We start from the raw sequence: 27,215 nt of genomic DNA, 5'->3' as shown, positions 1-27,215 counted from the left end.
TACTAATACAATCTTTACATATACAGAGTCTATGATTAAGTTGAATTTTATGGACATTAAAAGACCAGGGGGGTCTCACCCTCATTTAAGCGGTCTCAGGTAGGTTTTCACTATATATTTTGAATATCCAACTGGCACTTTGGGCGCTCCGTAAACATGGAAGACAGGAAGTGTACCCAAATTCTTTTTAGTCACGTTTGTATCTACCTATTAACTAAATGTCTGCATAATATTAGGCAGATTGAGAGATCAGGGGGCTCTCACCATTGCCCTGTGCCTTTTGTCATAAAATTTTGACAATTTTTAGCTGGAAAGTGACAATCTAAGCCCTCCGTAGATATCGAAGATGACATTATTCTGGGAAATCCTTCTAATACAATCTTTACATATACAGAGTCTATGATTAAGTTGAATTTTATGGACATTAAAAGACCAGGGGGGTCTCACCCTCATTTAAGCGGTCTCAGGTAGGTTTTCACTATATATTTTGAATATCCAACTGGCACTTTGGGCGCTCCGTAAACATGGAAGACAGGAAGTGTACCCAAATTCCTTTTAGTCACGTTTGTATCTACCTATTAACTAAATGTCTGCATAATATTAGGCAGATTGAGAGATCAGGGGGCTCTCACCATTGCCCTGTGCCCTTTGTCCTAAAATTTTGACAATTTTTAGCTGAAAAGTGACAATCTAAGCCCTCCGTAGATATCGAAGATGACATTATTCTGGGAAATCCTTCTAATACAATCTTTACATATACAAAGTCTATGATTAAGTTGAATTTTATGGACATTAAAAGACCAGGGGGGTCTCACCCTCATTTAAGCGGTCTCAGGTAGGTTTTCACTATATATTTTGAATATCCAACTGGCACTTTGGGCGCTCCGTAAACATGGAAGACAGGAAGTGTACCCAAATTCCTTTTAGTCACGTTTGTATCTACCTATTAACTAAATGTCTGCATAATATTAGGCAGATTGAGAGATTAGGGGGCTCTCACCATTGCCCTGTGCCCTTTGTCCTAAAATTTTGACAATTTTTAGCTGAAAAGTGACAATCTAAGCCCTCCGTAGATATCGAAGATGACATTATTCTGGAAAATCCTTATAATACAATCTTTACATATACAGAGTCTATGATTAAGTTGAATTTTATGGACATTAAAAGACCAGGGGGGTCTCACCCTCATTTAAGCGGTCTCAGGTAGGTTTTCACTATATATTTTGAATATCCAACTGGCACTTTGGGCGCTCTGTAAACATGGAAGACAGGAAGTGTACCCAAATTCCTTTTAGTCACGTTTGTATCTACCTATTAACTAAATGTCTGCATAATATTAGGCAGATTGAGAGATCAGGGGGCTCTAACCATTGCCATGTGCCCTTTGTCCTAAAATTTTGACAATTTTTAGCTGAAAAGTGACAATCTAAGCCCTCCGTAGATATCGAAGATGACATTATTCTGGGAAATCCTTCTAATACAATCTTTACATATACAGAGTCTATGATTAAGTTGAATTTTATGGACATTAAAAGACCAGGGGGGTCTCACCCTCATTTAAGCGGTCTCAGGTAGGTTTTCACTATATATTTTGAATATCCAACTGGCACTTTGGGCGCTCCGTAAACATGGAAGACAGGAAGTGTACCCAAATTCCTTTTAGTCACGTTTGTATCTACCTATTAACTAAATGTCTGCATAATATTAGGCAGATTGAGAGATCAGGGGGCTCTCACCATTGCCCTGTGCCCTTTGTCCTAAAATTTTGACAATTTTTAGCTGAAAAGTGACAATCTAAGCCCTCCGTAGATATCGAAGATGACATTATTCTGGGAAATCCTTCTAATACAATCTTTACATATACAGAGTCTATGATTAAGTTGAATTTTATGGACATTAAAAGACCAGGGGGGTCTCACCCTCATTTAAGCGGTCTCAGGTAGGTTTTCACTATATATTTTGAATATCCAACTGGCACTTTGGGCGCTCCGTAAACATGGAAGACAGGAAGTTTACCCAAATTCCTTTTAGTCACGTTTGTACCTACCTATTAACTAAATGTCTGCATAATATTAGGCAGATTGAGAGATCAGGAGGCTCTCACCATTGCCCTGTGCCCTTTGTCCTAAAATTTTGACAATTTTTAGCTGAAAAGTGACAATCTAAGCCCTCCGTAGATATCGAAGATGACATTATTCTGGGAAATCCTTCTAATACAATCTTTACATATACAGAGTCTATGATTAAGTTGAATTTTATGGACATTAAAAGACCAGGGGGGTCTCACCCTCATTTAAGCGGTCTCAGGTAGGTTTTCACTATATATTTTGAATATCCAACTGGCACTTTGGGCGCTCCGTAAACATGGAAGACAGGAAGTGTACCAACATTCCTTTTAGTCACGTTTGTATCTACCTATTAACTAAATGTCTGCATAATATTAGGCAGATTGAGAGATCAGGGGGCTCTCACCATTGCCCTGTGCCTTTTGTCATAAAATTTTGACAATTTTTAGCTGGAAAGTGACAATCTAAGCCCTCCGTAGATATCGAAGATGACATTATTCTGGGAAATCCTTCTAATACAATCTTTACATATACAGAGTCTATGATTAAGTTGAATTTTATGGACATTAAAAGACCAGGGGGGTCTCACCCTCATTTAAGCGGTCTCAGGTAGGTTTTCACTATATATTTTGAATATCCAACTGGCACTTTGGGCGCTCCGTAAACATGGAAGACAGGAAGTGTACCCAAATTCCTTTTAGTCACGTTTGTATCTACCTATTAACTAAATGTCTGCATAATATTAGGCAGATTGAGAGATCAGGGGGCTCTCACCATTGCCCTGTGCGCTTTGTCCTAAAATTTTGACAATTTTTAGCTGAAAAGTGACAATCTAAGCCCTCCGTAGATATCGAAGATGACATTATTCTGGGAAATCTTTCTAATACAATCTTTACATATACAGAGTCTATGATTAAGTTGAATTTTATGGACATTAAAAGACCAGGGGGGTCTCACCCTCATTTAAGCGGTCTCAGGTAGGTTTTCACTATATATTTTGAATATCCAACTGGCACTTTGGGCGCTCCGTAAACATGGAAGACAGGAAGTGTACCCAAACTCCTTTTAGTCACGTTTGTATCTACCTATTAACTAAATGTCTGCATAATATTAGGCAGATTGAGAGATCAGGGGGCTCTCACTATTGCCCTGTGCCCTTTGTCCTAAAATTTTGACAATTTTTAGCCGAAAAGTGACAATCTAAGCCCTCCGTAGATATCGAAGATGACATTATTCTGGGAAATCCTTCTAATACAATCTTTACATATACAGAGTCTATGATTAAGTTGAATTTTATGGACATTAAAAGACCAGGGGGGTCTCACCCTCATTTAAGCGGTCTCAGGTAGGTTTTCACTATATATTTTGAATATCCAACTGGCACTTTGGGCGCTCCGTAAACGTGGAAGACAGGAAGTGTACCCAAATTCCTTTTAGTCACGTTTGTATCTACCTATTAACTAAATGTCTGCATAATATTAGGCAGATTGAGAGATCAGGGGGCTCTCACCATTGCCCTGTGCCCTTTGTCCTAAAATTTTGACAATTTTTAGCTGAAAAGTGACAATCTAAGCCCTCCGTAGATATCGAAGATGACATTATTCTGGGAAATCCTTCTAATACAATCTTTACATAAACAGAGTCTATGATTAAGTTGAATTTTATGGACATTAAAAGACCAGGGGGGTCTCACCCTCATTTAAGCGGTCTCAGGTAGGTTTTCACTATATATTTTGAATATCCAACTGGCACTTTGGGCGCTCCGTAAACATGGAAGACAGGAAGTTTACCCAAATTCCTTTTAGTCACGTTTGTACCTACCTATTAACTAAATGTCTGCATAATATTAGGCAGATTGAGAGATCAGGGGGCTCTCACCATTGCCCTGTGCCCTTTGTCCTAAAATTTTGACAATTTTTAGCTGAAAAGTGACAATCTAAGCCCTCCGTAGATATCGAAGATGACATTATTCTGGGAAATCCTTCTAATACAATCTTTACATATACAGAGTCTATGATTAAGTTGAATTTTATGGACATTAAAAGACCAGGGGGGTCTCACCCTCATTTAAGCGGTCTCAGGTAGGTTTTCACTATATATTTTGAATATCCAACTGGCACTTTGGGCGCTCCGTAAACATGGAAGACAGGAAGTGTACCCAAATTCCTTTTAGTCACGTTTGTATCTACCTATTAACTAAATGTCTGCACAATATTAGGCAGATTGAGAGATCAGGGGGCTCTCACCATTGCCCTGTGCCCTTTGTCCTAAAATTTTGACAATTTTTAGCTGAAAAGTGACAATCTAAGCCCTCCGTAGATATCGAAGATGACATTATTCTGGGAAATCCTTCTAATACAATCTTTACATATACAGAGTCTATGATTAAGTTGAATTTTATGGACATTAAAAGACCAGGGGGGTCTCACCCTCATTTAAGCGGTCTCAGGTAGGTTTTCACTATATATTTTGAATATCCAACTGGCACTTTGGGCGCTCCGTAAACATGGAAGACAGGAAGTGTACCCAAATTCCTTTTAGTCACGTTTGTATCTACCTATTAACTAAATGTCTGCATAATATTAGGCAGATTGAGAGATCAGGGGGCTCTCACCATTGCCCTGTGCCCTTTGTCCTAAAATTTTGACAATTTTTAGCTGAAAAGTGACAATCTAAGCCCTCCGTAGATATCGAAGATGACATTATTCTGGGAAATCCTTCTAATACAATCTTTACATATACAGAGTCTATGATTAAGTTGAATTTTATGGACATTAAAAGACCAGGGGGGTCTCACCCTCATTTAAGCGGTCTCAGGTAGGTTTTCACTATATATTTTGAATATCCAACTGGCACTTTGGGCGCTCCGTAAACATGGAAGACAGGAAGTGTACCCAAATTCCTTTTAGTCACGTTTGTATCTACCTATTAACTAAATGTCTGCATAATATTAGGCAGATTGAGAGATCAGGGGGCTCTCACCATTGCCCTGTGCCCTTTGTCCTAAAATTTTGACAATTTTTAGCTGAAAAGTGACAATCTAAGCCCTCCGTAGATATCGAAGATGACATTATTCTGGGAAATCCTTCTAATACAATCTTTACATATACAGAGTCTATGATTAAGTTGAATTTTATGGACATTAAAAGACCAGGGGGGTCTCACCCTCATTTAAGCGGTCTCAGGTAGGTTTTCACTATATATTTTGAATATCCAACTGGCACTTTGGGCGCTCCGTAAACATGGAAGACAGGAATGTACCATAATTCCTTTTAGTCACGTTTGTATCTACATATTAACTAAATGTCTGCATAATATTAGGCAGATTGAGAGATCAGGGGGCTCTCACCATTGCCCTGTGCCCTTTGTCCTAAAATTTTGACAATTTTTAGCTGAAAAGTGACAATCTAAGCCCTCCGTAGATATCGAAGATGACATTATTCTGGGAAATCCTTCTAATACAATCTTTACATATACAGAGTCTATGATTAAGTTGAATTTTATGGACATTAAAAGACCAGGGGGGTCTCACCCTCATTTAAGCGGTCTCAGGTAGGTTTTCACTATATATTTTGAATATCCAACTGGCACTTTGGGCGCTCCGTAAACATGGAAGACAGGAAGTGTACCCAAATTCCTTTTAGTCACGTTTGTATCTACCTATTAACTAAATGTCTGCACAATATTAGGCAGATTGAGAGATCAGGGGGCTCTCACCATTGCCCTGTGCCCTTTGTCCTAAAATTTTGACAATTTTTAGCTGAAAAGTGACAATCTAAGCCCTCCGTAGATATCGAAGATGACATTATTCTGGGAAATCCTTCTAATACAATCTTTACATATACAGAGTCTATGATTAAGTTGAATTTTATGGACATTAAAAGACCAGGGGGGTCTCACCCTCATTTAAGCGGTCTCAGGTAGGTTTTCACTATATATTTTGAATATCCAACTGGCACTTTGGGCGCTCCGTAAACATGGAAGACAGGAAGTGTACCCAAATTCCTTTTAGTCACGTTTGTATCTACCTATTAACTAAATGTCTGCATAATATTAGGCAGATTGAGAGATCAGGGGGCTCTCACCATTGCCCTGTGCCCTTTGTCCTAAAATTTTGACAATTTTTAGCTGAAAAGTGACAATCTAAGCCCTCCGTAGATATCGAAGATGACATTATTCTGGGAAATCCTTCTAATACAATCTTTACATATACAGAGTCTATGATTAAGTTGAATTTTATGGACATTAAAAGACCAGGGGGGTCTCACCCTCATTTAAGCGGTCTCAGGTAGGTTTTCACTATATATTTTGAATATCCAACTGGCACTTTGGGCGCTCCGTAAACATGGAAGACAGGAAGTTTACCCAAATTCCTTTTAGTCACGTTTGTATCTACCTATTAACTAAATGTCTGCATAATATTAGGCAGATTGAGAGATCAGGGGGCTCTCACCATTGCCCTGTGCCCTTTGTCCTAAAATTTTGACAATTTTTAGCTGAAAAGTGACAATCTAAGCCCTCCGTAGATATCGAAGATGACATTATTCTGGGCAATCCTTCTAATACAATCTTTACATATACAGAGTCTATGATTAAGTTGAATTTTATGGACATTAAAAGACCAGGGGGGTCTCACCCTCATTTAAGCGGTCTCAGGTAGGTTTTCACTATATATTTTGAATATCCAACTGGCACTTTGGGCGCTCCTTAAACATGGAAGACAGGAATGTACCATAATTCCTTTTAGTCACGTTTGTATCTACATATTAACTAAATGTCTGCATAATATTAGGCAGATTGAGAGATCAGGGGGCTCTCACCATTGCCCTGTGCCCTTTGTCCTAAAATTTTGACAATTTTTAGCTGAAAAGTGACAATCTAAGCCCTCCGTAGATATCGAAGATGACATTATTCTGGGAAATCCTTCTAATACAATCTTTACATATACAGAGTCTATGATTAAGTTGAATTTTATGGACATTAAAAGACCAGGGGGGTCTCACCCTCATTTAAGCGGTCTCAGGTAGGTTTTCACTATATATTTTGAATATCCAACTGGCACTTTGGGCGCTCCGTAAACATGGAAGACAGGAAGTGTACCCAAATTCCTTTTAGTCACGTTTGTATCTACCTATTAACTAAATGTCTGCATAATATTAGGCAGATTGAGAGATCAGGGGGCTCTCACCATTGCCCTGTGCCCTTTGTCCTAAAATTTTGACAATTTTTAGCTGAAAAGTGACAATCTAAGCCCTCCGTAGATATTGAAGATGACATTATTCTGGGAAATCCTTCTAATACAATCTTTACATATACAGAGTCTATGATTAAGTTGAATTTTATGGACATTAAAAGACCAGGGGGGTCTCACCCTCATTTAAGCGGTCTCAGGTAGGTTTTCACTATATATTTTGAATATCCAACTGGCACTTTGGGCGCTCCGTAAACATGGAAGACAGGAAGTGTACCCAAATTCCTTTTAGTCACGTTTGTATCTACCTATTAACTAAATGTCTGCATAATATTAGGCAGATTGAGAGATCAAGGGGCTCTCACAATTGCCCTGTGCCCTTTGTCCTAAAATTTTGACAATTTTTAGCTGAAAAGTGACAATCTAAGCCCTCCGTAGATATCGAAGATGACATTATTCTGGGAAATCCTTCAAATACAATCTTTACATATACAGAGTCTATGATTAAGTTTAATTTTATGGACATTAAAAGACCAGGGGGGTCTCACCCTCATTTAAGCGGTCTCAGGTAGGTTTTCACTATATATTTTGAATATCCAACTGGCACTTTGGGCGCTCCGTAAACATGGAAGACAGGAATGTACCATAATTCCTTTTAGTCACGTTTGTATCTACATATTAACTAAATGTCTGCATAATATTAGGCAGATTGAGAGATCAGGGGGCTCTCACCATTGCCCTGTGCCCTTTGTCCTAAAATTTTGACAATTTTTAGCTGAAAAGTGACAATCTAAGCCCTCCGTAGATATCGAAGATGACATTATTCTGGGAAATCCTTCTAATACAATCTTTACATATACAGAGTCTATGATTAAGTTGAATTTTATGGACATTAAAAGACCAGGGGGGTCTCACCCTCATTTAAGCGGTCTCAGGTAGGTTTTCACTATATATTTTGAATATCCAACTGGCACTTTGGGCGCTCCGTAAACATGGAAGACAGGAAGTGTACCCAAATTCCTTTTAGTCACGTTTGTATCTACCTATTAACTAAATGTCTGCATAATATTAGGCAGATTGAGAGATCAGGGGGCTCTCACCATTGCCCTGTGCCCTTTGTCCTAAAATTTTGACAATTTTTAGCTGAAAAGTGACAATCTAAGCCCTCCGTAGATATTGAAGATGACATTATTCTGGGAAATCCTTCTAATACAATCTTTACATATACAGAGTCTATGATTAAGTTGAATTTTATGGACATTAAAAGACCAGGGGGGTCTCACCCTCATTTAAGCGGTCTCAGGTAGGTTTTCACTATATATTTTGAATATCCAACTGGCACTTTGGGCGCTCCGTAAACATGGAAGACAGGAAGTGTACCCAAATTCCTTTTAGTCACGTTTGTATCTACCTATTAACTAAATGTCTGCATAATATTAGGCAGATTGAGAGATCAAGGGGCTCTCACAATTGCCCTGTGCCCTTTGTCCTAAAATTTTGACAATTTTTAGCTGAAAAGTGACAATCTAAGCCCTCCGTAGATATCGAAGATGACATTATTCTGGGAAATCCTTCAAATACAATCTTTACATATACAGAGTCTATGATTAAGTTTAATTTTATGGACATTAAAAGACCAGGGGGGTCTCACCCTCATTTAAGCGGTCTCAGGTAGGTTTTCACTATATATTTCTTTTTTGGGCTTTCCATAAATATTTCTTTAGAATATGAAGGGCGAAAACGCGAAATGGCCTTAACCGGCCACCATATTTGTATCATATTTTCCGATCCTACATAAATTGGCTTCAACCAAAGCTGCGAATATTTTTTTATTAAAAATCTAATGATTATTTATCTTTGAAAAATTAGATTTCTTGACTGTAAAGAGATCTGAAAATTTGACATGGAAATTGAATTGACTTTATTTTTATGATTATGATTATTTTCTCCGAAAAAAAAGTGCATCAATTTACTGCTTCACAGGCCCACAATATTTTTGTACCATGTTAACTATTTATATTTCAGGTTAAAAGGGGCATACATAGAGTAAGGAAAATAAGTCTTACAATTATTTGGAAGTCACGTGTGTGTTTTGAATCGAACAGATATTGAAACAGTGTTAAGCAATTTTATGTAAAAAGTAAAACAACTAAAATACCGAACTCCAAGGAAAATTCAAAACGGAAAGTCCCTTAACAATTGGCAAAATCAAAAGCTCAAACACATCAAACGAATGGAAAACAACTGTCATATTCCTGACTTGGTACAGGCATTTTTTTATGTAGAAAATGGTGGATTAAACCAGGTTTTAAAGCTAGCTAAACCTCTCACTTGTATGACAGCCGCATAAAATTCCATTATATTGTCAACAATGTGTGAACAAAACAAACAGCCATATAGGTAAAAATGTCAAAAATAGGGGTACAGCAGTTAACATTGTGTTATAATCTTAATCACTATAAAAACAAACAAATATGTCAACAAAGAAAAACAAAATGGCATATAGACAAAGCACATAGGCAACATTGAAACAAAAGAATACAAAAAACGACAACAGCACAACAACACAATGACTGGATGTACAAGTACCGAGCCACGTCTAAAGGATATGACCAAAAATGGACCAAACAGTAAATGTTAATAATTCATAAAGACAAAAAAAAAAGAACACTATAACACGTAATCAAGGTGATAAACAACGTCACTACTTAGAATCTATACATCAAGACCATCATGTATTATTTGTGAAGTTGATACTGAATATTAATCAACAAGGTCTTGGTATCTTCCGATGAACTTTTTTAGAAAAAGGACGAGACGTTCTTTGACATAACCCTGGTTCATCAACTTTTTGCTCAGATACTGGTGACGTTTTACAGAGTCTGAGTAGCAGCTGCTAGCTCTTGAATAACGAATGAGTTGGAAAATGTATATCCCATGTGCAGGTGAAGTTGGTATATTGCTACTAAGATGGGGAAAATTAATAATTTCAAAATTAAAATCGTCTCGTTTGTCTAAAACTTTGTGTTTGAATTTGGGCGTGAGGATGGGACATCATCATCAATATAAATTGGACAAAATTGAATGTATAAGCGTTAAAAAAAAAGACTTAGGAATTTTATATTCTATAGATGTTAAGCAACTATTTATCAGTGATCAATTTATCATTGACGTCTAAATTAATATTATACGCAATAAAGTGTTTGCCATTGCTTGATAATTATTTAAACAAAAATAACGATATTCTGTGTTTTCATAGCGATATAAATGCATCGTTTATTATTGTAGCAATGGTATCTTCATTGGAAGAACGAACGAATCTGTAACAGGAAAGATATGGCTAGACGACGTGGATTGCTGTGGAGACGAAAACAAATTTGAACATTGCACTCATGCAAAATGGGGCGTTGAAAACTGTTTTAAAGGCGAAAATGTAAAAATTGAATGCAATAATGCGATTGAAGGTACTAATGCAGTAATAAGAATAATTATTTTCATGTTTTATTTATATAAATAAGCCAACCCTTATGAAAAGACGCCGTCGCATGGGTAAGTGGTCCATGTTTTGTAAAGATCGGGGTCCAACGACAAATATTTACTATGGGCCGAATTGCCGATATTTTTTTCTTCACTAAAACAAAGATGAAAAAATGAATACATTTATTCAGAAAAGAAACATGAATAAATACTGATAAAAAATATCAGGCTTATAATTTGGTAAGCCAGACGACGCGTTTTTCGTGTACACAAGACTCATTAGTGAAGCTCGAATCAAAATAGTTGGAAGGCCAATCAAATACGAAGTTGAAGAGCATTGACAACCAAAATTTCTGAAAAGTTGTGTCAAATATGATTAAGGCTATCTTTGCCTGAGAGATGAAAACCTTAGTGTTTTGAATTATTCATCATTTAAATTTATAGAAAAATGAGCTTTTCAAAGGTATTTCATGTCATTTAAATAAAGCGCAGATTAATGGGCTAATGATACTGATGAGGACAAAACGTCCACACGCAGTGGCATCGACCCAGTGGTTCTAAAACTTATCAAAGATACCAGGCGTATAATTTTGTATGCCAGACACGTGTTTATCTACTCAAGACTCATCTTTGCCGCTTGAATCAAAATAGTTGGAAGACCAACAAATCAAATGCGAAGTTGAAAAGCATTGAAAACTCAAAATTTCAAAACGTTGTACCAAATACGAGTCAAACTATTTATGCCTGGTGGTTAAAACCTTATAAAATAAAAGATATAAATGCAAAAAAAATAATAGCAAATATGATGTAAATAGGAAACCGATGGAAAATTTCAGCTTGTAATTCATATTCCAGAAGATCCTTAATTCTAATTTGTGTTAAAGATTTCAATTTACCGATCAAAAATTTCATTTGTCAGTACCACAAAAAAGACCAAATAAAACTTCAAAGTAAAAAAATCAGTTATCGGAATTGCTTTAGAATAATAAAGTCCTGCTCATACAAATTTTCTTTTTGCATCTGTTCAAAATATTCCCTAAAATTAGAACGGATTGAAATAATTAGCTCAAAAAAATAGATGTTAATTCTAAAAAGCATCAAATCTCAAAACGTATTTCATGATCATTGTAACCGTATCCAATGTTCTTTTTCACATGACACTTCTTTAAATTCTCAAGTGCCGAGCAGAAAATATCGTAGTGAAAAACTACTACATGAATTACGGAATTTGACCAGATAACAGGTTCACACAATAATTTTGATAATTTCTTCAAAAGTTTACTGCCCTTTGTCGTTTTCCTTATATAAAAATACCAACACCAATAAAAAAAAACAATATATTGCAAAAGCCCCTCGAGATATCAGTTAAACACCAGGTCATTCGAATTACAGGATCTTCATCTGTTTTTTTTCAAAATGTTATCCGTTCCACAGACAATGAAATAAATGTCTCTTGTTTTTCCTCGCAGAAAATGTTCATTATATCACAGCTTTTTCTAACATCCTCTTCAATGAACTGTCAGTGGCGTAGCGTGACCCTTATTTCTAATGAGGCAAAGGAGGAAAAGACATTAGTGCGGACTAAGGAGCGCAATGCTGCTTGGGAAGGGACGATTCAAGAGTGAATACTGCGTCCAAGAAAAGTTCTCAGCAATTATAAATGAAAAAAAACAACACCGATTTTTTTAAAGTTTGCTAACGTCAAGAGGCAAACATTCCATGCCGCATATTCAGGACTAGAACAAGTTAACAATAAAAATACAGTACGTACGTTCTGAATGAAATGTCTTCATTTTGACAAAAAGTATTTGCGTATTTATAAATACATCCCGCATAGTCAAGCAAACGCCACTCTTTGGCGGGTTGCCTTATTTTCATACCTTACTCCACCCTTGAGTTTAATGCTAGATAAACATATGTTAACTAGATATTTTATCTTGAAGAATTTCATTTTTGTTTTTGTTTGCAGTTGTATTAGAATAATTTATTTACAACGTGGAATTTTCAGATTTTAACAAATAACATAAATTTCAACTAGATGCGGTTGAATTCGTGATTTCCATCCTACATTTTTTTGGGTGACATGCTTTTTTTTTCGACCTATTCTTTTTTGGACTTTTGACTTGTCATACTCTTGCAGTAAATCCCCTATATAAAATCCAGGTTTTAGTAGTTTCAATCGTGAAATAATGAATAAAATGACTGTATGAATTCATGCAGCACAGACCTATCTGTCTAGAAAAATTAATGCTTTCAATTTAAAAAAAAGACACATTTTATCATTACTATAAAGACATTTGTCGATTTTTATTTTTTTAAAACTTCATTTGTCTATTTCAAAATAAGGATATTCGTAGCTGATATAATGAGTGAACAAAACAAAGCATTATTTCACCATAACCATAACTTTGTATTATGCCAATATCTATTTAAATGTCAATGGTATGGTAGACAATAAAAAACGAAATTCCGTTTTGTATTGCTTTAAAAAGAAAAACATTGATGTAATATGCTTGGAAGAAACACATAGCTCCAGCGATGTCGAAAGTTCAAACGAAATGGAAAAATGAATGAAAGGGGGAAAGTTTTTGGTTCAAGTAATTCAAAAGGGGTGGCTATTCTTTTTTCAGAAAAAAATTAAATTTGAAATCACTGAAACCGGACGTGATACTAATGGTAGAACAATTTCTGTACATATTAAAACGCCCGGTAATAACGGGATTTATATTTACAATATTTATGCTCCCAATTTGGCTGGTGACAGAAAATTATTTTTTGAAAAAGATATACTTATTGATGACAACAATAGAAATATCGTCCTTGGGGATTTTAACTGTTCTCTTATACAAAATTTAGATCGAAAACCGGTGCCTTTTCAAAACGACATAGAATTACATGAATTAAAAACATTTGTCGAGCAAAGCGAGTTAATAGACGTGTGGAGAAAGCGATACCCTAAAGACAAACAATATACTTTTTGTCGGGGTAACTCAAGGTCAGAAATTGGTTATATTTTTATAAGTAAAAATAGTTTATTTTTCCGTTCAGCGACCACGACGGTGTGTTCATGAAATTAAAAATTAATGAACCAGAACGCGGTCCCGGAACGTGGAAAATGAACTTATCAGTTATTCAATCGGAATTATTTAGAAATACGTTCGAAAGCTTTTGGGGAAACTGGAAATTAAAAAAAAATCAATTCGAAAATAATCTTGAATGGTTGGAGGAAACTAAGATAAAAATAAAAAGTATTACAATAGAAGTTACAAAGCAATTAAATGTTACAGAAAAACAAATAAGGGAGTGGGAAAAAAGATTGGATAATATTACGGGAACCGATCCTTTTAATAAAGAAAACGAATTAAATAATTTGAAAGCTAAAATTAAAGATTATTAAAGTTGAGGCAGCCAGAATTAGATCTAAGATTAATTGGTACGAGAAAGGTGAAAAATCTACAGGGTAATTCTTTAAACTCGAAAAAAAGAGGGCCGCGGAAAAATTATGGACTAGAATAAAAGGTTCAGATGGGAGGTATAAAGATGATATAGAATCTATTCTAGAAGAACAAGAAGCTTTCTATAAAAAATATTTACGTCCGAGGGGTGGGATAGGGATGCTGCAGAAAATCTATTACAGAATCTAGATCATAAACTAAGTGGAGAAAATAAAAAAATATGTGAAATGGAAACTAGACTCAAGCTGGCAGCCACTTTTAGCAGCCAATCAAGATAGCAGCCACTTTTTTCCAGCAGCCAATTTTGATGATATGTCTAAAAACCCAAAAACTATAACAGACTCGAACGTTCCAAAAATCTCAAAATCTAAGTTAAACGTAATTTAAGAGCGGAATTCGACAATTTCACGGCTTGTAGTGATTCTTAAAGGATTTTTTCGTTTTAAATACCAATAATGATAGCAGCCACTTTTTTTTCGAAATTCTAGCTACCAATACGATATATGTATTATTTTTTAACGTCTAAATGACAACAGATGTTCAGCCTTAGAAGTGAACGTCGAACAAACCAACACAAATGACGTCAGTAACTGAAAGCACTCACTAGCTTGATTTCTTAATCCGGCATATTGGTGTCAATGTGTATAGAAATATCTAGTTTCCAGGGGCGGATCCAGGATTTTGGAAAGGGGGGCGTAGTAATAAAGTTCGCCGAGCGAAGCGAGGCGAAAAAATATTTTGGACCTTTTTTTGGCTAAAAAACATAAAATAAGTGTAAAATGCATTTTATAGTTAAAGTGTAGGGGTTGGACATTTTTGGTGCCGTATTCTCTCCACCAATTGTCTATTATGATTGGATGGATCCAAAGCTATGTACTAATTAATATATTTGATGTGGGATTTGTCAGTAAAAAATGGACATGGAAAATAATCGTTTGTTGTATGGTTAGTTAGCATAACCTCACAGATTTCTTGTTGTAAACAAGATATACGGCTATTCAATGAAATTTACAATACGACCGACACGAAGAAAGACAAACAAGCAATTTTCATCCAAATGTTTGGTTGAAATGTTTTACCCAACAAGGGAAGTGAGGGGTTCCAAATCAACCAAAGGCTACGAATTAGTCGGAAATGACAATGAAGTTGTGAATGACGGTCGACACATGGAGACATATAGGCCACACCCAGCAGACAAGTTGCAGTCGGGCCTTGAAAAAGTATTCAGTATATCAGTTCGGCGAAACAGACATTCCGGTCAGATATGGGATTCACATGCAACCCCCCCAAAAAAAAAATTACGCCCATTTTTTATTCATCATGTTCATTTAATGCTAAATAATTCTGTTGAAAATATTTTTTCTAATAGCAAAAAAGTGGACAAGATTATTGTTTTCAATCCAGATACGGCCAGAATTTTTGTTTAAGGCAAAAATCAGGGTCAGAATTTTTCTCTTAAAAATCTGAGATTGCCCCCTCAGATCAAATGGTCCGTACCTTAGACTTTAAATCTATATCTATAATAGCTTACTGACTGGGGATCACTATTCAGCAATGTTATTAATGGGCTGGGGCGTGTGGGGTTAAACATGTTTTCGTAGGTAAATAATATTGCTGTGGAACTTTTTTTTTTCATGAGAGTGTAATAGAGTATTACATTTTGTTGGGTGGAATTGTGAAATAGAATTCAATACGTTCTTGCTCAATACTTTGTCGCTTTGAAGGCGTCGTGCTTGTCATCCTCAGCCTAAGCAATGTGTTACTGTGATTTGAATTTCAAAATGACTGAGTGACGTTTTTTTCGACGAACTGGTCAGCTCCACCGTAGAGAATCACATGACTTTGACATAATCAATAATATATTACACTAAATACGAGCGAAAAATATCTTTATAAGTAAAGAATTGTCGCATTAAAATTAAATACACGGGAAATGGCAAAGTTTACGAAGTCTAGTCTGATTAATCATTTTACAAAAAAAATTAAAAAAAAAGTGCAAGCAAAGGGGGGGGGGGGGCGTACGCCCTCTACGCCCCCCTCTGGATCCGCCACTGGAAAGTTTCTACATAACTAATATATGTGCAGTTAGCCGCCGGTTCGATATTCTATATCCAACTAGCTGTGAGCAGTCGGTTCAATATTCAAACTTATTTGAAAATCATAAATATTGAGAGTTAAAAGGAGTGAAAAAATACGTAGGAAATCGTTTTATGACCCCTTCAAGCTGTCGTAAATTCTCGTTGTCCTCGAATATAATCCCTTATGTAAGTTGCATAATTGTCTTTATGTAAAATATAGTTTTTATCGATAAAACAACATTAAAGATATATTTTATATACAATATTTCTTAAAACAATAGAAATATAACCTTAACACTAGAAACATTTAAAAAATATCAATAGAAATATTTATGGAAAGCCCCCACCTGTCCCAAAAATGTATAGTAAAAACCTACCAACTTTGAACCCCAACAATTTCCGAATGGGACTAACTCCCAAAAATTCATTTCAGTGTGGCCTTCCCCAAGTTATTACCTTTCATTTGAGCCATGTCCGGTGGCGAACTTTACCGTACAGCGCTGGCGAGGTTAACCGAAAGAATATAGGGTGTATACATTTTTTTTCCTTAACAGCAACTTTGAACCCCAACAATTTCCGAATGGGACTAACTCCCAAAAATTCATTTCAGTGTGGCCTTCCCCAAGTTATTACCTTTCATTTGAGCCATGTCCGGTGGCGAACTTTACCGTACAGCGCTGGCGAGGTTAACCGAAAGAATATAGGGTGTATACATTTTTTTTCCTTAACAGCAACTTTGAACCCCAACAATTTCCGAATGGGCCTAACTCCCAAAAATTCATTTCAGTGTGGCCTTTCCCAAGTTATTGCCTTTCATTTGAGCCATGTCCGGTGGCGAACTTTACCGTACAGCGCTGGCGAGGTTAACCGAAAGAATATAGGGTGTATACATTTTTTTTTTCCTTAACAGCAACTTTGAACCCCAACAATTTCCGAATGGGCCTAACTCCCAAAAATTCATTTCAGTGTGGCCTTCCCCAAGTTATTACCTTTCATTTGAGCCATGTCCGGTGGCGAACTTTACCGTACAGCGCTGGCGAGGTTAACCGAAAGAATATAGGGTGTATACATTTTTTTTTCATTAACAGCAACTTTGAACCCCAACAATTTCCGAATGGGCCTAACTCCCAAAAATTCATTTCAGTGTGGCCTTTCCCAAGTTATTGCCTTTCATTTGAGCCATGTCCGGTGGCGAACTTTACCGTACAGCGCTGGCGAGGTTAACCGAAAGAATATAGGGTGTATACATTTTTTTTTCCTTAACAGCAACTTTGAACCCCAACAATTTCCGAATGGGCCTAACTTTCAAAAATTCATTTCAGTGTGGTCTTCTCCAAGTTATTACCTTTCATTTGAGCCATGTCCGGTGGCGAACTTTACCGTACAGCGCTGGCGAGGTTAACCGAAAGAATATAGGGTGTATACATATTTTTTTCCTTAACAGCAAATTTGAACCGCAACAATTTCCGAATGGGCCTAACTCCCAAAAATTCATTTCAGTGTGGCCTTCCCCAAGTTATTACCTTTCATTTGAGCCATGTCCGGTGGCGAACTTTACCGTACAGCGCTGGCGAGGTTAACCGAAAGAATATAGGGTGTATACATTTTTTTCTCCTTAACAGCAACTTTGAACCCCAACAATTTCCGAATGGGCCTAACTCCCAAAAATTCATTTCAGTGTGGCCTTTCCCAAGTTATTGCCTTTCATTTGAGCCATGTCCGGTGGCGAACTTTACCGTACAGCGCTGGCGAGGTTAACCGAAAGAATATAGGGTGTATACATTTTTTTTTCCTTAACAGCAACTTTGAACCCCAACAATTTCCGAATGGGCCTAACTCCCAAAAATTCATTTCAGTGTGGCCTTTCCCAAGTTATTGCCTTTCATTTGATCCATGTCCGGTGGCGAACTTTACCGTACAGCGCTGGCGAGGTTAACCGAAAGAATATAGGGTGTATACATTTTTTTTTCCTTAACAGCAACTTTGAACCCCAACAATTTCCGAATGGGACTAACTCCCAAAAATTCATTTCAGTGTGGTCTTCCCCAAGTTATTACCTTTCATTTGAGCCATGTCCGGTGGCGAACTTTACCGTACAGCGCTGGCGAGGTTAACCGAAAGAATATAGGGTGTATACATATTTTTTTCCTTAACAGCAAATTTGAACCCCAACAATTTCCGAATGGGCCTAACTCCCAAAAATTCATTTCAGTGTGGCCTTTCCCAAGTTATTGCCTTTCATTTGAGCCATGTCCGGTGGCGAACTTTACCGTACAGCGCTGGCGAGGTTAACCGAAAGAATATAGGGTGTATACATTTTTTTTCCCTTAACAGCAACTTTGAACCCCAACAATTTCCGAATGGGCCTAACTCCCAAAAATTCATTTCAGTGTGGCCTTCCCCAAGTTATTACCTTTCATTTGAGCCATGTCCGGTGGCGAATTTTACCGTACAGCGGTGGCGAGGTTAACCGAAAGAATATAGGGTGTATACATTTTTTTCTCCTTAACAGCAACTTTGAACCCCAACAATTTCCGAATGGGCCTAACTCCCAAAAATTCATTTCAGTGTGGCCTTTCCCAAGTTATTGCCTTTTATTTGAGCCATGTCCGGTGGCGAACTTTACCGTACAGCGCTGGCGAGGTTAACCGAAAGAATATAGGGTGTATACATTTTTTTTTCCTTAAAAGCAACTTTGAACCCCAACAATTTCCGAATGGGCCTAACTCCCAAAAATTCATTTCAGTGTGGTCTTCCCCAAGTTATTACCTTTCATTTGAGCCATGTCCGGTGGCGAACTTTACCGTACAGCGCTGGCGAGGTTAACCGAAAGAATATAGGGTGTATACATATGTTTTTCCTTAACAGCAAATTTGAACCGCAACAATTTCCGAATGGGCCTAACTCCCAAAAATTCATTTCAGTGTGGCCTTCCCCAAGTTATTACCTTTCATTTGAGCCATGTCCGGTGGCGGACTTTACCGTACAGCGCTGGCGAGGTTAACCGAAAGATATAGGGTGTATACATTTTTTTCTCCTTAACAGCAACTTTGAACCCCAACAATTTCCGAATGGGCCTAACTCCCAAAAATTCATTTCAGTGTGGCCTTCCCCAAGTTATTACCTTTCATTTGAGCCATGTCCGGTGGCGAACTTTACCGTACAGCGCTGGCGAGGTTAACCGAAAGAATATAGGGTGTATACATTTTTTTCTCCTTAACAGCAACTTTGAACCCCAACAATTTCCGAATGGGCCTAACTCCCAAAAATTCATTTCAGTGTGGCCTTTCCCAAGTTATTGCCTTTCATTTGAGCCATGTCCGGTGGCGAACTTTACGGTACAGCGCTGGCGAGGTTAACCGAAAGAATATAGGGTGTGTACATATGTTTTTCCTTAACAGCAAATTTGAACCGCAGCAATTTCCGAATGGGCCTAACTCCCAAAAATTCATTTCAGTGTGGCCTTCCCCAAGTTATTACCTTTCATTTGAGCCATGTCCGGTGGCGGACTTTACCGTACAGCGCTGGCGAGGTTAACCGAAAGAATATAGGGTGTATACATTTTTTTCTCCTTAACAGCAACTTTGAACCCCAACAATTTCCGAATGGGCCTAACTCCCAAAAATTCATTTCAGTGTGGCCTTTCCCAAGTTATTGCCTTTCATTTGAGCCATGTCCGGTGGCGAACTTTACCGTACAGCGCTGGCGAGGTTAACCGAAAGAGTATAGGGTGTATACATTTTTTTTCCTAAACAGCAACTTTGAACCCCAACAATTTCCGAATGGGCCTAACTCCCAAAAATTCATTTCAGTGTGGCCTTCCCCAAGTTATTACCTTTCATTTGAGCCATGTCCGGTGGCGAACTTTACCGTACAGCGCTGACGAGGTTAACCGAAAGAATATAGGGTGTATACATTTTTTTCTCCTTAACAGCAACTTTGTACCCCAACAATTTCCGAATGGGCCTAACTCCCAAAAATTCATTTCAGTGTGGCCTTTCCCAAGTTATTGCCTTTCATTTGAGCCATGTCCGGTGGCGAACTTTACCGTACAGCGCTGGCGAGGTTAACCGAAAGAATATAGGGTGTATACATTTTTTTTTCCTTAAAAGCAACTTTGAACCCCAACAATTTCCGAATGGGCCTAACTCCCAAAAATTCATTTCAGTGTGGTCTTCCCCAAGTTATTACCTTTCATTTGAGCCATGTCCGGTGGCGAACTTTACCGTACAGCGCTGGCGAGGTTAACCGAAAGAATATAGGGTGTATACATTTTTTTTTCCTTAACAGCAACTTTGAACCCCAACAATTTCCGAATGGGCCTAACTCCCAAAAATTCATTTCAGTGTGGCCTTCCCCAAGTTATTACCTTTCATTTGAGCCATGTCCGGTGGCGAATTTTACCGTACAGCGCTGGCGAGGTTAACCGAAAGAATATAGGGTGTATACATTTTTTTTCCCTTAAAAGCAACTTTGAACCCCAACAATTTCCGAATGGGCCTAACTCCCAAAAATTCATATCAGTGTGGTCTTCCCCAAGTTATTGCCTTTCATTTGATCCATGTCCGGTGGCGAACTTTACCGTACAGCGCTGGCGAGGTTAACCGAAAGAATATAGGGTGTATACATTTTTTTTTCCTTTACAGCAACTTTGAACCCCAACAATTTCCGAATGGGCCTAACTCCCAAAAATTCATTTCAGTGTGGCCTTCCCCAAGTTATTACCTTTCATTTGAGCCATGTCCGGTGGCGAACTTTACCGTACAGCGCTGGCGAGGTTAACCGAAAGAATATAGGGTGTATACATTTTTTTTCCCTTAAAAGCAACTTTGAACCCCAACAATTTCCGAATGGGCCTAACTCCCAAAAATTCATATCAGTGTGGTCTTCCCCAAGTTATTACCTTTCATTTGAGCCATGTCCGGTGGCGAACTTTACCGTACAGCGCTGGCGAGGTTAACCGAAAGAATATAGGGTGTATACATATGTTTTTCCTTAACAGCAAATTTGAACCGCAACAATTTCCGAATGGGCCTAACTCCCAAAAATTCATTTCAGTGTGGCCTTCCCCAAGTTATTACCTTTCATTTGAGCCATGTCCGGTGGCGAACTTTACCGTACAGCGCTGGCGAGGTTAACCGAAAGAATATAGGGTGTATACATTTTTTTTCCTTAACAGCAACTTTGAACCCCAACAATTTCCGAATGGGCCTAACTCCCAAAAATTCATTTCAGTGTGGCCTTCTCCAAGTTATTACCTTTCATTTGAGCCATGTCCGGTGGCGAACTTTACCGTACAGCGCTGGCGAGGTTAACCGAAAGAATATAGGGTGTATACATATTTTTTTCCTTAACAGCAAATTTGAACCGGAACAATTTCCGAATGGGCCTAACTCCCAAAAATTCATTTCAGTGTGGCCTTCCCCAAGTTATTACCTTTCATTTGAGCCATGTCCGGTGGCGAACTTTACCGTACAGCGCTGGCGAGGTTAACCGAAAGAATATAGGGTGTATACATTTTTTTTCCTTAACAGCAACTTTGAACCCCAACAATTTCCGAATGGGCCTAACTCCCAAAAATTCATTTCAGTGTGGCCTTCCACAAGTTATTACCTTTCATTTGAGCCATGTCCGGTGGCGAACTTTACCGTACAGCGCTGGCGAGGTTAACCGAAAGAATATAGGGTGTATACATATTTTTTTCCTTAACAGCAACTTTGAACCCCAACAATTTCCGAATGGGCCTAACTCCCAAAAATTCATTTCAGTGTGGCCTTCCCATGTTATTACCTTTCATTTGAGCCATGTCCGGTGGCAAACTTTACCGTACAGCGCTGGCGAGGTTAACCGAAAGAATATAGGGTGTATACATTTTTTTTTCCTTAACAGCAACTTTGAACCCCAACAATTTCCGAATGGGCCTAACTCCCAAAAATTCATTTCAGTGTGGCCTTTCCCAAGTTATTACCTTTCATTTGAGCCATGTCCGGTGGCGAACTTTACCGTACAGCGCTGGCGAGGTTAACCGAAAGAATATAGGGTGTATACATATTTTTTTCCTTAACAGCAACTTTGAACCCCAACAATTTCCGAATGGGCCTAACTCCCAAATATTCATTTCAGTGTGGCCTTCCCCAAGTTATTACCTTTCATTTGAGCCATGTCCGGTGGCGAACTTTACCGTACAGCGCTGGCGAGGTTAACCGAAAGAATATAGGGTGTATACATATTTTTTTCCTTAACAGCAACTTTGAACCCCAACAATTTCCGAATTGGCCTAACTCCCAAAAATTTATTTCAGTGTGGCCTTCCCCAAGGTATTACCTTTCATTTGAGCCATGTCCGGTGGCGAACTTTACCGTACAGCGCTGGCGAGGCTTACCCAAAAAATAATTTCAGTGTAGACTTACAATAGTATACGCGAAAGTACGGGAACAATTAAATGACATATTGTTCTTAAGTCTTTTTGCCAGTATTGCCGACATTCTGGGGGCTTCAAAATTCAAAACACATTAGCTTATTTTAAAGTGATACATTATTAAAACTATTAAAGTTCTATAAAAAAGATAACAATGGATTTTTTTTTTTTGTAAAATTTAATAGTACGTTAACTTTCTTCACAAAATTCATTTAACAGTTAGTTTAAACAAATTTCATTGTCTAAATATACAATAGGATCGGATACAAGTTATAAAAACTTAAAATAATATAATAATATACAAAATTTCAAGATGATAGCAATTGTATAATTCAGTACAATATGAAAAATATAATACAATAAACATATTATGATCAAACAGTAACAGTTGGGTACGAGTACACTTTAAGATACAGCAATATTAATCAAAGAATCTTTTTTGTATGGCATACTAGTATATAACTATCTACATTTCTGAAAAGGATTGTGTTTTGTTCAACCCTAACAGTTACTAGTACTATAGCTCTATTAGATATCACTCCACAATTGTGTGCATGTGGTAACTAGTGATCTAGAAGTCTTTACTTTTGCCGCACGAATAAGTCCATCTCCTCCTTTAATGAAATCTTCAATTGTTCCATTAAAGTTGTGGTGGTTCATTTTCTAGTTGAACTACATCACCGATGTTAACTTAACCATTAAGTTTTCCGGAGGCTCAAAGGTATTCACGTAATTCGGAAGGATATTCGTTAGACCAACGTTTTCCAAAATTGTCCAATACTCAGTAAAAGTCTTTTTCTTTCAAATACATTGTAGTTTGTTTTCTGTGATCGTGTCAAGTTCTTGAATATTCGCGTTGTGAATGTCGATGTGCATCTCTGTTTTCGAAATTATACTTTCATGTAAAAGATGAGATGGCGTCAATGGGGATATCTTTTGTCTGAAGATATATATACTATTATATACTATTAGTCAAATGCGTTTTGTTAAAATATACTTTTTCACTTTTTTTGTCTTTTGGAAAATGTTGTCTGTGCTGTATTTAGACCCTTCTACAACGAAATTTGTTTTACATGCACACGTATAAAAACTGCGGTTTTTATCCAACGCAATCATAGATTTGAACGTAGTTTTTAATTAAGACTTGCATATATATATATATATCAGCGCTGGACATGAGGCTAAGCGATTGGTGCTGTAGTGTATCAAAGGTGTGAGTTCGAATCCCCCTGAGGGACGGACAAAAAATTGTCAGTAGAAAGTCTAACTCTAACACTGTTTGGTGTAATTTTCAGACTTATATAAATATTTGTATTAACCATGTATCTCTATCACTCTGAGATCCAGTGGGCATATATGTTGTATGGTTTGTCACTTGTTTAGACTTGTTTGTATGATATATACTTATTTCTAGTGACTGTATAATGAATGAATCATGATTCCATATGATATACAAAAATTGTTGAGCTAGATTGCTGACAAATGAAAAATACATTGTGTATAAAAATAACAATATAACATCTACACACGCTTAAAAAACACGTGTCTCATGTCTATCTCTAGATTAGCCTTCCGTGACAAGGTTACACTACGACTATTGAAGTTATATTTAGATACAGCGGATGTGGTCGAGTGGTCTAGAGCGCTGGACATGAGGCTAAGCGATTAGTGCTGTAGTGTATCAAAGGTGTGAGTTCGAATCCCGCTGAGGGACGGACAAAACATTGTAAGTAGAAAATCTAACTCTAACAGTGTTTGGTGTAATTTTCAGACTTATATATATCCCGACGAGGGAAGAACAAAAAATTTTCGAAAGCAAATTTACAGATCTAACATTGTTGGGTTGATGTTTAGACGAGTTGTATATACAGAATGTACACAGCCATGTATCACCATCACTGCTGGTGATCCGATGAAAATCTGTTGTAGAGTTGTCACTTGTTCAGACGTACTTATAAATATAATTATTTCTATGACTGTACCTTGCATTAATTTGTAGGATCCTTTACTATAGATAATTTAGCTGATCTGTAACAATAACATCTTCATGCCTTATATATCATGTACTGTATTACGACGCTAGATTAAAACTGACGAGGAAAGGAAACACCCTGCAACCGAAAGCTGTATTATTGTGAAGCCAAGGTGGTCGTGTGGTCTAGCGCGCCGGATACAGTGCAGGCGATTTGGTGTCACGATATCTCAGTAGCATGGGTTCGAATCCCAGCGAGGGAAGAACAAAAAATTTGCGAAAGCAAATTTACAGATCTAACATTGTTGGGTTGATGTTTAGACGAATTGTATACATAAGTAAGTTGAATATTGTGAATTATAGTTTCAATCTCCGTGAGTATTATTGTCAAAGAATGTTCGCTGACGAGTGCCTTACCAAAAGCTTTCTTTAATGTCATTTTCGTTAAACCAATTAGGGTTTCTCACCTTCTGCAATACCACGGGGCCCCTTCCGACATGAATTTCCAGTTGATGAACAAATTCAGCCGACTTTGCAGTTCATTTGATACGGCTACAAATGTAGGTGCGTTATCGGAATAAATAGTTTGTGCCAATCTAAATGCTTAGATAAAAGAGTTAAAATGGCAAATCAGGTACAATTTCCAAATGTATAAATCGTATAAATGCACATATGAATAAACATATGTATACCTTCCGCGGTTGTTTTGATGAATCCTTGTTGTGAAGAGGCTTTGCAAAATCTATCCCAGTTGCACAAACTGGTAAGGTGTCTTTTACTCGATTATTTGGTAGCGATGGTGGTTCCGGTCTGCTTTACGGCTAACCTTTTTTTTATTAATTGTACGCATTTGCGTAAAACCCTGTTCACACATTGTCGAATTGGTGGTATCCAGTATGATTTTCTTACATGTGTTGTTGTCTGTCCGACTGCTTTATCAAGATATAAACGTTACTGTTGCACAAGCGATAGTGATTTAATTTTCGGAACCAATGAAATATGTCCGAACTTTTTCTTATATCCATACGATCATAGCTATTTTGAAATTTCCTCTTTATTCAAATTCGTTTTAGCTTCTGTCACCTTGTGAATTGTTGATATGGTCGTTTTTTTCTGACAGTTATTTGCGTATTTCAAGACGTATCCAGTCACAGTTAAAACTTTATGCAAATTGCAATACCATGACATATCTTTGATCTGTGAAATTCGCTACGTATAGTTTTTGTCGTGTGTGTCTCTCTGTTCCTGTGAAATTGGATAGATGAGTGCTTATATCCACATGTCTCGTCAAAGTAGGCCATTCACGATCGTCCGTAATCCACTGGTGTCCATTTATCCATAATATCGAATCTTTATATTGCGATACAGTTATTCCGCCTTTTTTTTTGTTCAGCCTGGTTCATTTGTGTGGGTTCATATTTCCATTCGTGATTTTCAGTTATATCTTTAGTTTCACTTACACGATTTTAAGAAACTTCTTTTACGGTTTTGATGAGATAAGCCAATGTAGAACTCTTTTACTATCGCTCTTAAATACTGGTCTTGTTATTCCTATGTTTTCGATTACATCTTTTGAGGGTCGTGTTTTGATCACTGCAGCCATTAGTTCCAATTCGGTAACGTTATTAATTTCAAAGGCGAGGCGCAGCACGGTCCTTTGCGATAACAATTGTCGACACTGTCCCTTTACTCAAGTAAACAGAAGCTCCATATGCTTTCAAATTTGCATCAACAAAAATGTGAAGAATAATTTCGCTAGTTTCCTCGTCATGGTTTCCAAAATAGTATCTCTGTCATTTAGGGTTCAAAGTAATCTATAAGATGTCATTCTTCACATCATCTATGAGTTTTCAATTTCTTTCGGTAGTGTCTCGTCCCATGCTTATCATTTCCCCCAATTTTTAGAATAAGTATGTTTGCTTTAATAGTGATCGATACGAGTAGTCCTAACGGATCACGCAAAAGTATACGTTTTGTCATTTGTGTGTTTTTGTTTAATTGTTTCGTTTCGGCAGCATTGAGTGTATCTGATTCTGTATTCCATTGCATACTTACTATTGTTCGTCTCCTTGTCTGTATCTAGTACTTTTCAGTTCCGGCAAAATATCAGAGCTTTTTGCTGTTTGACATCCATGGCCGTAAGTTAAAGCCTCCCTTTTTATGTAATTCTCTCGATTCATTGAAGTAGAATCAGTGTGGACAACTGCAATACTTATGTTGGTAATAAAACTGAATCATTTACTTTAAACTTGTAGCATTGGCTATCAATAACAGTGATACTACGCTTACTCAGTCCGTCAGAGGCCTTACAGTGGGGATGTAAACAGAATAAAAGAATAAAGTACATGTAGGTGCACGAGAGGAAATAAAAAAGTTTAACATTCAAATCCGCACACACGATTTAGTCCTCTAGTTATTTGTTATATTTGATTAGGCGTATAGAATTTCTGGCGACCCCATAGTTTAAATGTGTATACTAGTAACATGTACGGTATGACAACTGGGCGTTACAGTCGAACGTTCACCTAATCTGACCCAGTCAATTGATAACCTGAGCG

At 37.3% G+C, this 27,215-nt stretch overlaps 1 protein-coding gene across 1 annotated transcript in view; it reads left to right on the top strand.

Annotated features, from left to right (window-relative positions):
- LOC127736245 (scavenger receptor cysteine-rich type 1 protein M160-like) overlaps positions 1–27,215 on the top strand; it is a 325,222-nt gene that overhangs the window by 91,239 nt on the left and 206,768 nt on the right. The window contains exon 4 of the mRNA XM_052246842.1: positions 10,546–10,721. Coding sequence (XP_052102802.1) covers positions 10,546–10,721 — 176 coding nt within the window. The remainder of the gene's footprint in view (positions 1–10,545; positions 10,722–27,215) is intronic.

The sequence above is a fragment of the Mytilus californianus genome, unplaced genomic scaffold (assembly GCF_021869535.1).
Source record: "Mytilus californianus isolate M0D057914Y unplaced genomic scaffold, xbMytCali1.0.p SCAF_3, whole genome shotgun sequence".
In the NCBI taxonomy this organism is placed as follows: domain Eukaryota; kingdom Metazoa; phylum Mollusca; class Bivalvia; order Mytilida; family Mytilidae; genus Mytilus; species Mytilus californianus.
Note: the sequence above shows the minus strand (reverse complement) of the source record. Positions and strands in the feature narration are given on the sequence as shown.